Raw genomic sequence first — 13257 nt, forward strand, 5'->3', positions numbered from 1 at the left:
AATCAGAAGCAGGCTCTAGGCTCTGAGCTGGCAGCACAGAGCCCGATGTCAGGCTTGAACTCACAAACCGTGAGATCATGACCTGAGCCGGTGGGTCGCTCAACCAACTGAGCCACCCAGGCGCCCCTGTTCTAATTTTTTTGACTTAAAAACATTTTTTTTACATCAATGCCATGTTACCTCTTCCATTTCCACCTAAATTTGTATATAAATTTCATAAGAACAATTTGGCGAGGTTTTAATTTGGATTGCATTAAGTCTATTTAGAAATGTGAAGCATGTTGGGGTGCCTGGGTGGCGCGGTCGGTTAAGCGTCCGACTTCAGCCAGGTCACGATCTCGCGGTCTGTGAGTTCAAGCCCCGCGTCAGGCTCTGGGCTGATGGCTCAGAGCCTGGAGCATGTTTCCGATTCTGTGTCTCCCTCTCTCTCTGCCCCTCCCCCGTTCATGCTCTGTCTCTCTCTGTCCCAAAAATAAATAAATGTTGAAAAAAAAAAAGAAATGTGAAGCATGTTGACATCTTTACAAAAATGAGTCAATTCATGAGCATGGTCTATTTATCTAAATAATCTTAATATTTCTTAATAATTCGTAATGTTTCTTACTATTTCACAATTTTCTGTATAGAGGTCCTTTACATATTTCACTAGATTTATTTTTAGCTGTTGACATTGGTAATCATGATAGATATCAGCTCTAAGTTAAATTTTATTCTGTTTAATAATGGCACATGTGGATGTATGGTGTGGTTTGTTTTTGTTTTTGTTTTTTTTTTTAATGTTTATTTTGAGAGAGAGAGAAAGAGTGAGAGTGAGTGTGGGGGAGGGATTGAGAGGGAGGAAAAGAGAGAATCCCAAGAAAACTCCACACTGTCAAGGCAGAGGCCAACATGGAACTTGATGTCTTGAACCCATGAGATCATGACCTAAGCCAAAGTCAGACTCTTAACCGACTGAACCACTCAGGTGCCCCTAGAATAATTTTTAGTAATTAATTTTTTTGTCAAATTTGGTGCAGCAGCATAAATTATTTATAAATCTCTAAAAGACTGCTTCAACTTCATCTGTTATTTTTGGGCAGTGTGGTAGACTTTTGTAAACTTTTACAAATAGCAGAGAAATATAGCTTAATAAAATTTTATTCTGGAGGATTTTTTTAGTGTTTATTTTTGAAGGAGAGAGGGACAGAGCATGAGCGGGGGAGGGGCAGAGAGAGAGGAAGACACAGAATACTAAGTGTGCTCCCCGGCTCTGAGCTGTCAGCACAGAGCCTGATGCAGGGCTTGAATTCACCAGCCGTGAGATCATGACCTGAGCCTAAGTCGGACCCTTAACTGACTGAGCCACCCAGGTGCCTCTATTCTGGAGTTTTGTAGGTAATGAATGATATCTAGACTCCAATGCAAAATTAAATTTTCTAGTGTAACATCTTCCTGAATGCTTCCCATTATGTTAAGTAGAGATACCTCAAAACTCTATCTGGTTTTCTTAACCTAAATTCATTGTCAAGGAAGGAGTTTTCTTTCTGTATCAAGGTTTAAATATAACTAAAATTTTTAGAGAAACTAGCAAATGAAAGGATCAGTTAATAAGGTAACCTATAATATTTGATTGAAATAATGGTTTGGAAAAAGATCTAAAGAATTTTCTTTACCTGTGGTGTTGTCTATGGAATTAAGAGCAGAGAGTCTATAACTATTGAGAACTTAACCACCCGAAAGAGATGAGAATTGAAAGACAAATGCAAGGCGATAATCCAAAAACTTAGTATTTTTGAACAGATGTGAAGATGGATGTCAGGAGTCTTGTTTTCCCCTGAAATTTCTCTATGAAAAAAATCACAAACTAAAAGAAGCATATGATACTGTTGATGCCATTTTTTCCTTTGTGTATACTTTCAAAATATTTAAATATATACTGAAAATACTCTATAAATTACCATGCATACATAGTTAACATCACACTGTCAGTTTGACAGTTAAATACTTGACATTTACTTTTTTCAAAAGTAAGTCTATTTATAATATATTTTTGGAGTTTCACATCAGTCATGGTTCTATAATAGAAGGTAAATCAACCTTAACATGATATTTTCAACATACTTATCATTTTTTTGTTTTTTTACTTTTGTATATTAAACTGGATTCAAATTATCATTATCAGGAACAGATAAGTAATCTTGAAATTTTAAATTTCTTTAGTGTTTGGGTGATCTGAGGGCTGAGAGAAAAGCCATGTTAGTAGAGAGAATAAGAACTTTTGAAAAACTAAAGGGAATGGTAAATGTACTGTTAAATATTATATAAGAACTGTATCCAGTAACATTATCCTGTATCTTTACTACTTTGAACACTGGGAAGCAAGTGTATTTCAAATGACTTTGTATTTTCTACTAAATTCTTATTTATCTTCTATTTTTTGTATTACACTTTTCCACATTTGTTTTATACTTTGACCCAAAAATAATACTTCAATCTCATATATCACTTAAACCAAACCTAAGGAACAAATTTGGGGTTTATGCTTTATATATTCAAGGATCAAATAATAGAATTATTGATCCCCTGGACCCTATGTCTTCATAGGTAAGGCATATTTTTTAATATTTATGGAATTCTAGGGAGTATATATACAAGCAGAAGTTTAAATACTTTTTCAGTGGAAAAAATTTGTGACATTTTCTTTTGGGACATTTCCTTCTGACCATATTTATAAGTAAGTCCAAGTGGTATCATGCAGCAGATGAACTGGATGATTAAAAAGAGATGAAATTAACATAGAGTTAGTCCAGTTAATAATGTGATTTCTATCTTTTAATTTTTACCGGAACCCACACTTTTTATGGAGTAGTGTATCCACAAACAATATTAGTAGTTTGATTTGCTGCATAAAAGCAAAGATATGTGCTTTCACAATTAGTATCAACTGTGACTTATCAGGAATGCAAGCTGAAGAAATGCTGCCTAGATGCATCTAATTCAAAAAATGGTGTCAAGATGTTGACCAAGTCATGCTATGATTTTGGCCTCTAGAAAATGCAAATCTCCAAATTATGATTTTTTTTTAGTCAGCAGTTAAAAGTAGGTGATATATAGAGAAATTAAAAAATGGATTTTTAGCAATTTGAATATCAGACTTCCAAAAGGGAACTCAGACAAGAATGCTATTCAAATAGTTTGTTACGTTGAAAATAACAAGTCAATATTAAATACTGCAAATAGGAATATAAATGTTTCATGAGTAATGTAGAAGTAGTTACAAACATCCCATCAAAATAATAGAAAACACTCAAGAAATTTCACAAGATATATTTAAATATGCAAATAAATGAAAAACTAAAGCTTTTAAAGTTAGTTAGGAATTCTATAAAGAATAGACCAATACAAATTACTCTAGTAAACATTGGTGTGGCATGATTAAAGTAGAATGGATTTTGCAATATTTTCATGAAAACTGATACCCTTTATTGTAACATTAATGTTACATTTTGATTAGAGAGAAGGAAAATAAAGAATTCCTAAGAGTCATTGAAATTTGGAAATATTTAACGAATGGAAACAAAGCATAACAAAGTAAAAGCTCACCCTTCCGTCCACATGATGGCGCTGGAAACCGCAAGTTTGGTGGTGGTGGTTTTTTTTTTTTTTCCCCCCGAAAAAGGAATACAGTGAGTTTATTTTCCTTAGACAGAAAGGAAAAAGGCCACTCCATTTTTTGCTCTGATGCTGAAGCTGAAAAGGTGAGCAAATAAAAAATTATAGCAAATTGGAAATTATGTTTCCAAAAGCTATCGTGTGGTAGTGCAATAGACATTTGAAAATTGCAACGAATTTGCGATGGTATATTCTCAGAGGAGTCCAGGTTCCCGGCGCCTGCTGCTCTTGCTTCTGCTTCTTACAGCCTTGGAGGCAGGGAGTGGCCACGTCCACTACTCGATCCCGGAGGAGGTCAAACACGGCACCTTCGTGGGCCGCATCGCCCAGGACCTGGGGCTCGAGCTGGTGGAGCTAGTGCCACGCCTTTTCCGAGTGTCGTCCAAAGGTTATAGAGACCTTCTGGAAGTAAATCTGCAGAATGGCATTTTGTTTGTGAATTCTCGGATCGACCGGGAGGAGCTGTGTGGGCGGAACGCGGAGTGCAGCATCCACCTGGAGGTGATCGTGGACAGGCCGCTGCAGGTTTTCCATGTGGAAGTGGAGGTTAAGGACATTAACGACAACCCGCCCCGGTTCTTGCGTCGGGAACAAAGATTATTTATTTTAGAGTCAAGAATAGTAGATTCCCGGTTTCCGCTAGAGGGCGCATCTGATATGGATGTCGGAGCAAACGCAGAATTGAAATACAAATTAAATCCTAATGAATATTTTGACTTGGATGTTAAAACAAACGAAGAAGAAACAAACATTTTAGAGCTAGTATTGAAGAAAGCATTAGATAGAGAAGAAACCCAAGAACATCTTTTATTACTGACTGCAGTTGATGGAGGAAAACCTGAACTAACAGGTACAGTTCAATTATTGATCAGTGTATTGGATGCGAATGATAATGCCCCAAAATTTGATAAATCAGTTTATAATATAAGATTATTAGAAAATGCACCGAATGGGACTTTAGTTATTAAACTGAATGCCTCAGATGCAGATGATGGCATTAATAAGGAAATAGTGTACCTTTTTAGTAATCTTGTTCTTGATAACGTCAGATCTAAATTTATAATCGATTCAAATAGTGGGGAAATAACAGTTAAGGGAGAACTGGATTATGAAGACTGTAATTTATATGAAATTAATATTGATGCTGTAGATAGAAGTTCATTCCCATTAACTGGACACTGCAAAGTTATAGTAAAACTTCTGGATGAGAATGATAATACCCCAGAGATGGTCATAACTTCCATATCTCTGCCTGTTCAAGAAGACGCTTCACTGGGGACCGTCATTGCCCTGATCAGTCTGTCCGATCGCGACTCAGGTCCCAATGGGCAGGTGACCTGCACACTGTCACCCCATGTCCCCTTCAAGCTGGTGTCCACCTTCAAGAATTACTATTCGCTGGTGCTGGACAGCGCCCTGGACCGCGAGAGCGTGTCGGACTATGCTCTAGTAGTGACAGCACGGGACGGGGGCTCGCCTTCGCTGTCGGCCACGGCCAGCGTGTCCGTGGAAGTGGCCGACGTGAACGACAACGCGCCGGCATTCGCGCAGGCCGAGTACACGGTGTTCGTGAAGGAGAACAACCCTCCCGGCTGCCACATCTTCACGGTGTCCGCGCGGGACGCGGACGCGCAGGAGAACGCGCTGGTGTCCTACTCGCTGGTGGAGCGGCGGGTGGGCGAGCGTGCGCTGTCGAGCTACGTGTCGGTGCACGCGGAGAGCGGCAAGGTGTACGCGCTGCAGCCGCTGGACCACGAGGAGCTGGAGCTGCTGCAGTTCCAAGTGAGCGCGCGCGACGCGGGCGTGCCCCCGCTGGGCAGCAACGTGACGCTGCAGGTGTTCGTGCTGGACGAGAACGACAACGCGCCCGCGCTGCTGCCGCTGCCTGGGGCGGGCGGCGCGGGCGGCGCCGTGAGCGAGCTGGTGTGGCGGTCGGTGGGCGCGGGCCACGTGGTGGCGAAGGTGCGCGCGGTGGATGCGGACTCGGGCTACAACGCGTGGCTGTCGTACGAGCTGCAGCCGGCGGCGGGTGGCGCGCGCAGCCCGTTCCGCGTGGCGCTGTACACGGGCGAGATCAGCACGACGCGCAGCCTGGACGAGGCGGACTCGCCGCGCCAGCGCCTGCTGGTGCTGGTGAGGGACCACGGCGAGCCGGCGCTGACGGCCACGGCCACCGTGCTGCTGTCGCTGGTGGAGAGCGGCCAGGCGCCCAAGGCCTCGTCGCGGGTGTTGGCGGGCGCCGCTGGCGCGGAGACGGCGCTGGTGGATGTCAACGTGTACCTGATCATCGCCATCTGCGCGGTGTCCAGCCTGCTGGTGCTCACGCTGCTGCTGTACGTGGCGCTGCGGTGCTCGGCGCCGCCCAGCGAGGGCGCGTGCGGGCCGGGGAAGCCCACGCTGGTGTGTTCCAGCGCGGTGGGGAGCTGGTCGTACTCGCAGCAGAGGCGGCAGAGGGTGTGCTCTGGGGAGGGTCCGCCCAAGACCGACCTCATGGCCTTCAGCCCCAGCCTACCTCAAGGTCCTGGCTCTGCAGACATCGTGAGTCTCAAAAATATTATTCACAAAAATTTTCGTTAAGTCTTTAATATTTAATATTTCCTTCCAACTTCTTTTTATTTTAAATTATGGTTTTATATTTGATTATTGTCTCATCATTTAGATGTAAATTCTCAATTGGTATTAATTCATTTACTTAAAATTGGTTATGGTTAGAATTCATTTTAGTTTGTTGCATATAATCGCTTTGCACTAATGGATTTATTTCAGTAACATACCTCCCCTTTTTTAGGTTTTAAAAGTTGGAGTTAATGGACTAGTGTTCTTTGCACAATAGAAAGTGTTTCCAAAATTAAATTTTTAATAAATATTTTAATTTTCAATCTTTAGGAAATGTAGGAAGATACTTGTATGACATATTTGGTGGAGTTATTTATTTTCAAAGTCTCCTATTATGACAATGAATTTTTTTTACAGTGAAGTGTTTCTTTTAAAATTATTTATTTTTTAATGTTTATTTTATTTTTTGAGAGAGATAGAGCATGAGTGGAGGGGGAGGCAGAGAGAGAGGGAGACACAGAATCCGAAGCAGGCTCCAGGCTCTGAACTGTCTGAACAGAGCCTGACATGGGGCTCAAACTGCCGACTGTGAGATCGAGACCTGCGCCGAAGTTGGATGCTTAACTGACTGAGCCAGGCACCCCTTAACTTCCTTTTTAAGTAATATTTGTATACTGAATGATTCTTTTCAGGTTTCTCTAAATGGTTGGCTTTCACATACTTATGATGAATTTGATATTTATGATTAATTTTTTAACTTTAGAGGCTTCATTTATTTTTGAATATGAAATATACTTATATGGTTTACAGTGGTTTAAAATGTTTCCCTTCCAACTTCTGTATCAAGTCACTCGGTATACCTCCTTGAATATTTCTAAATTAAAAAAATTTTAATTGTTTTAGAGAGAGAGCACAAAAGCCGGGGAGAGGGAGAGAGTGAGAATCTTTAGCAGGCTCCACGCTCAGCACAGAGCCTGACATGGGGCTCAATCCCAGGACCCTGGGATCGCGACCTGAACTGACATCAAGAGTGGGACACTTAGTTGACTGAGCCAACCAGGCACCCCTTAACTTTAATTAGCTAATTCAATTTTTTAACGTTTATTTTTGAGAGAGAGACAGAGCATGAGCAGGGGAGGAGCAGAGAGAGAGGGAGACACAGAATCCAAAGCAGGTTCAAGGCTCTGAGTTTGTCAGCACAGAGCCTGATGTGGGGTCTGAACACATGAACTCTGAGATCATGACCTGAGCCTAAGCCAGACACTTAACCAACTGATCCACCCAGGTGCCCCTAATTAGCTAGTTTTAAAGTTGATATTCAGAGGGACTCTTGACTTACAACAAAATTTATGAAAAATCTTAACTGCTCTAGAAAACCTTCAACAATAAGACTGAAAGCTAATATATCTTTTCTCAAAGCTAATTGCCTGCAAGCAAAGGAAAATTTCATTTGGATGTTATTATTCGTTAGCATATGAACTCTTTGTGTACCCACACTAAACGCAATAGAAATTCAGCAATAGGGAGTATTAGATAGATCTAGATTAATTAGTTTAAGATGATGCTTCTCATCTTGGTATTACAGTAGTCTGTGAGGATTTTGCAAGTATATGAGAATTTTGGAGCATGGGTGGTGGTATGTGTCCATTTGACAAATCCTTTTGTGACTCTCATTTTCTCATTTTGAGGAAGAGTTTAATCATCTCCAGCTGATAACATTACAGATGAATTCATGGTAAAATTTACATTTGGGCTTGACTTTGATATCAGGATAACATTTTTATAGGTAAAGAGAGAGGTAATTTTAGAAACACTTTGAACAAAGGTTGCACTGACGAAGAAGACAAGGAGGTGATCTATTTCGTCTGCAAAATAGAATTCACATTGGAGAGTAGTCGAAAATAAAACTGGGAATGTTGGTTTTGATCCCATCTCAGGTCGTGTAGAAGTTATTCTAATGTCATGGAATTTCTACCTTTAACTTTACTCATGAAAATAAATATGGTAGTATGTGAAAGAAAAGACAGATGGACTGTTGACAGACTTTGAATAGGGCAAGTAAGGGATGAGGACTGATAAAAAATTCATACAGGTGACATGTACAATGTTCACTGCATTAAATCAAAATGAGAATTTCAAGGGTTTGAATTTGGGGGTTGTTAATGATGTCTCTTCATAATCTTCAAAGTGTAATCAAATTATTTTCTGAGAGTCATCACCATGCATTGGTAAAAATGTCAATGAGAACCATAGAAAGAGGGAAGGAAGATGTGGGTTTGGGAATAACTTCAATAAAAGTCTTATTTGAGGGGCGCCTGGGTGGCGCAGTCGGTTAAGCGTCCGACTTCAGCCAGGTCACGATCTCGCGGTCCGTGAGTTCGGCTCCGCGTCGGGCTCTGGGCTGATGGCTCAGAGCCTGGAGCCTGTTTCCGATTCTGTGTCTCCCTCTCTCTCTGCCCCTCCCCCGTTCATGCTCTGTCTCTCGTTGTCCCCCCAAAAAATAAATAAACGTTGAAAAAAAGTTAAAAAAAAGTCTTATTTGAAACATTGGAAATGGATGAGGACACTTAAAGGAAAGCATATACAAAGTTAAGATTGAGAGAAAAGGGTGAACTCATTTAGGAGTAGCTGAAGGATCAGAGCAGCAAAGAACTATGGGTAGATATTCCACTAGAATTTGCAAGAATCAAGTATGTTAAGGAAAATTTGTTGAAGGGGAGGCCTAATATAAGCTGCCGGGAAATTTAGAAATGGAAAGAATATGCACTAAAATTTTCATCTTCCATCATTAATTTTTTTTAATGTTTATTTATTTTTGAGAGAGAGAGAGAGAGAGAGAGAGAGAGAGCACGAGCAGGGGAGGAGCAGAGAGAGAGGGAGACAGAATCAGAAGCAGGCTCCAGGCTCTGAGCTGTCAGCACAGAGCCCAATGTGGGGCTCAAACTCAGGAACTGGAAGATCATGACCTGAGCTGAAGTCTGACGCTTAACCCAGTGAGCCACCCAGGCGCCCCCATCTTCCATTATTAAGTAAAAGAAACAGTCTTAGGAGTATTTGATATTCACTGAAAAAAGAAATAATGGACTGCAATCTATAAGATTTTTTAAATGTGGATAAAATTTGTTAATTTAAAATTACATTCTTTTCCCACAGCAAAATATAATAACATATCCTGTAACAGAAGAATATGCACAAGTTTCTTCTCTACATAAAGAGATTAGGATATTTTGCACTTCTAATTCCCAGGCTTACTTCAGATCACAAATTTTCTAACCTGGTTGATAACAGTAATTAAATTATTGGGAGAAAGTTGTTTCTCTATGAATTATCTGATCCCTTACCCTAGTCTAAATTCATAAAAGAAGTCAGACGAGATGAAAATGGCTCTGAAAATTACAAACATAAGGAGATTTACTATTAAATTAAGGCAAAATAAGATTTTTTTTTAATTTAAAGGACTATAGCGTAGCGAAGTTATGTGAATTCATTTCTTACCCTTTGTAGTCGCATGATGTCGCTGTCCACCATGAAGTTAATCTAGTTGTTACAGTATTCAAAATTCATTCCTTCTGTTACTGCTTGGTTCCCTAAGCGCTGAGTGATGGCAGGCGCAGAATTGGATTAACAGAGTCGGATCATACAATATTTCATCTTAATGACGAGGCAAGATCTTCTGATGGAAATAAAACAAGTATTTGACATGGTTATTACCCTGGAAGGCCCACTGGGATCTCGGTGTCTGCTGCTCTCGCTTCTGCTGTTCGTAGCCTGGGAGGAGGGCAGCTGCCAGGTTCAGTACTCGGTCCCGGAGGAGGCTAAACATGGCACCTTCGTGGGCCGCATCGCCCAGGACCTGGGGCTGGAGCTGGCGGAGCTGGTGCCGCGCCTTTTCCGAGTGGAGTCCAAAGGCCGCGGGGATCTTCTCGAGGTAAATCTGCAGAATGGCATTTTGTTTGTGAATTCTCGGATCGACCGGGAGGAGCTGTGTGGGCGAAACGCGGAGTGCAGCATCCACCTGGAGGTGATCGTGGACAGGCCGCTGCAGGTTTTCCATGTGGAAGTGGTGGTGAAGGACATTAATGACAACCCGCCTGTGTTTCGTTTAAAGGAACAAAGAGTGCTGATTTACGAATCAAGGCTGCCAGATTCTCTGTTTCCACTAGAGGGCGCGTCAGATGCGGATGTTGGCTCAAATTCTCTTTTAACCTATAGACTCAGTTCCAGCGAATACTTCTCCCTAGATGTGAAAACCAACAGTGATGACAATACACAAATTGGGCTCGTATTAAAGAAATCCTTGGACAGAGAGGAAGCTCCCGAACATAACTTATTTCTGACAGCCACTGACGGAGGCAAACCTGAACTCACAGGCACTGTTCAGCTGCTGGTCACTGTGCTGGACGTGAATGACAATGCTCCCGATTTCGAACAGACTGAATATGAAGTAAGAATATTCGAAAACTCGGGTAATGGAACAATAGTAATCAGACTTAATGCTTCTGATCGGGATGAAGGAGTGAATGGGGAGATTTCATACTCTTTTAATAGTCTCGTTCCAACCATGGTTAGCGACCAGTTTAAAATAGATCCAAATACTGGAGAAATAGTACTTAGAGGGAATTTAGATTTTGAAAAAGTGAATTTATACAAAATTCGTATTGACGCGACGGACAAAGGCCACCCACCCATGGCTGGCCATTGCACCGTTTTATTGAAGGTTTTGGATGAAAATGATAATGTCCCTCAGATTGCATTGACTTCTTTATCCTTACCTGTCCGAGAGGACGCTCAGTTAGGTACTGTGATTGCCCTCATTAGCGTGTCAGATCTCGACTCCGGTGCCAACGGCCAGGTGACCTGCTTTCTGACGCCCCATGTCCCCTTCAAGCTGGTGTCCACCTTCAAGAATTACTATTCGCTGGTGCTGGACAGCGCCCTGGACCGCGAGAGCGTGTCGGACTATGCTCTAGTAGTGACAGCACGGGACGGGGGCTCGCCTTCGCTGTCGGCCACGGCCAGCGTGTCCGTGGAAGTGGCCGACGTGAACGACAACGCGCCGACATTCGCGCAGGCCGAGTACACGGTGTTCGTGAAGGAGAACAACCCTCCCGGCTGCCACATCTTCACGGTGTCCGCGCGGGACGCGGACGCGCAGGAGAACGCGCTGGTGTCCTACTCGCTGGTGGAGCGGCGGGTGGGCGAGCGTGCGCTGTCGAGCTACGTGTCGGTGCACGCGGAGAGCGGCAAGGTGTACGCGCTGCAGCCGCTGGACCACGAGGAGCTGGAGCTGCTGCAGTTCCAAGTGAGCGCGCGCGACGCGGGCGTGCCCCCGCTGGGCAGCAACGTGACGCTGCAGGTGTTCGTGCTAGACGAGAACGACAACGCGCCCGCGCTGCTGCCGCTGCCTGGGGCGGGCGGCGCGGGCGGCGCCGTGAGCGAGCTGGTGTGGCGGTCGGTGGGCGCGGGCCACGTGGTGGCGAAGGTGCGCGCGGTGGACGCGGACTCGGGCTACAACGCGTGGCTGTCGTACGAGCTGCAGCCGGCGGCGGGTGGCGCGCGCAGCCCGTTCCGCGTGGCGCTGTACACGGGCGAGATCAGCACGACGCGCAGCCTGGACGAGGCGGACTCGCCGCGCCAGCGCCTGCTGGTGCTGGTGAGGGACCACGGCGAGCCGGCGCTGACGGCCACGGCCACCGTGCTGCTGTCGCTGGTGGAGAGCGGCCAGGCGCCCAAGGCCTCGTCGCGGGTGTTGGCGGGCGCCGCTGGCGCGGAGACGGCGCTGGTGGATGTCAACGTGTACCTGATCATCGCCATCTGCGCGGTGTCCAGCCTGCTGGTGCTCACGCTGCTGCTGTACGTGGCGCTGCGGTGCTCGGCGCCGCCCAGCGAGGGCGCGTGCGGGCCGGGGAAGCCCACGCTGGTGTGTTCCAGCGCGGTGGGGAGCTGGTCGTACTCGCAGCAGAGGCGGCAGAGGGTGTGCTCTGGGGAGGGTCCGCCCAAGACCGACCTCATGGCTTTTAGCCCTGGCCATCCACCCTGTCCATTAGTGGGTGATACGAGCCAACATCAGGATTTAAATGATGATCATGGTGCCAAGGTAAGTCTGAATTTTCATAATTAACATTTAATATATACTTGAAATGTTAAATTGTTTCCCAAGAATTTTTTATGTTTTCCTATTTGTAAAAATTGGAATACATTTACTTAAAATACATCTGTTCATTATTTGGTTAACTATCGTAATCTATGTGGTTTGTTACTGGTCTTAATTTAAACTGGAACGAGACTTTCTGTTTGTGGTGTTTCCTTTAATTGTGATAAACATTTTTTTCTAATTAATTCTGTAGAATTTTTCATTTCTTTGTGTTTGATCCAAATAGTGTAGAAAGAGAAATTCAAGGGAATTTGCACTTTGAGCAAGTAAATTCATATAAAATATGCATTCCTCAGGCACTGCAAATCTCTTGAAAAAGTAAATTTTGAAAAATCTCTTATTTTGAATTTTATTTGGTGAGTTGCTTTTCAAGGAGAGCTATTTCTTTAAAAATTTTTTAAATTTAAATTCCAGTTAGTTAACATACAGAGTTACATTAGTTTCAGGTGTACAACTTAGTGATTCAATATTTTCATACAATACCGGATGCTCATCACAAGTGCACTCCTTAATCCCTATCATCTATTTAGCCCTATGGTAAACATCAGTTTGCTCTCTATAGTTAAGGGTCTGTTTCTTGATTTGCTTCTTTCTTTTTTCCCCTTTTCTCTTCGTTTTGTTTCTTAAATTGCACATATGAATGAAATCATATCGTATTGGTCTTTCTCTGACTTATTTTTCTTAGCATAATACTCTAGCTCCATCCACCTTGTTGCAAATGGCAAGATTTCATTCTTTTTATGGCTGAGTAATATTCCATCGTGAATCTATGTACCACATTTTCTTTATCCATTCATCAGTTGAAGGACACTTGGGCTGTTTCCATACTTTGCCTATTGTAGATAATGCTGCTGTAAACATCAGTGTGCATGTATCCCTTTGAATTATTATTTTTG

General features: G+C 43.2%; 2 protein-coding genes across 2 annotated transcripts in view; both read left to right on the forward strand.

The window, feature by feature from the left end:
* The first annotated feature begins 3651 nt into the window (after positions 1-3651).
* The window catches only part of LOC101098920 (protocadherin alpha-C2), a 176141-nt gene continuing 166535 nt past the window's right edge, over positions 3652-13257 (forward strand). Inside the window, exon 1 of the mRNA XM_045060201.1 lies at positions 3652-6189. Within this exon, the coding sequence (XP_044916136.1) occupies positions 3835-6189 (2355 nt within the window). The 5' untranslated portion in view covers positions 3652-3834. The remainder of the gene's footprint in view (positions 6190-13257) is intronic.
* LOC101099699 (protocadherin alpha-6) overlaps positions 9369-13257 on the forward strand; it is a 134975-nt gene continuing 131086 nt past the window's right edge. Inside the window, 2 exon segments of the mRNA XM_045060231.1 lie at positions 9369-12181; positions 12183-12304. Coding sequence (XP_044916166.1) covers positions 9863-12181; positions 12183-12254 — 2391 coding nt within the window. The 5' untranslated portion in view covers positions 9369-9862 and the 3' untranslated portion in view covers positions 12255-12304.

This window comes from Felis catus, chromosome A1 (assembly GCF_018350175.1).
Source record: "Felis catus isolate Fca126 chromosome A1, F.catus_Fca126_mat1.0, whole genome shotgun sequence".
Lineage (NCBI taxonomy): Eukaryota > Metazoa > Chordata > Mammalia > Carnivora > Felidae > Felis > Felis catus.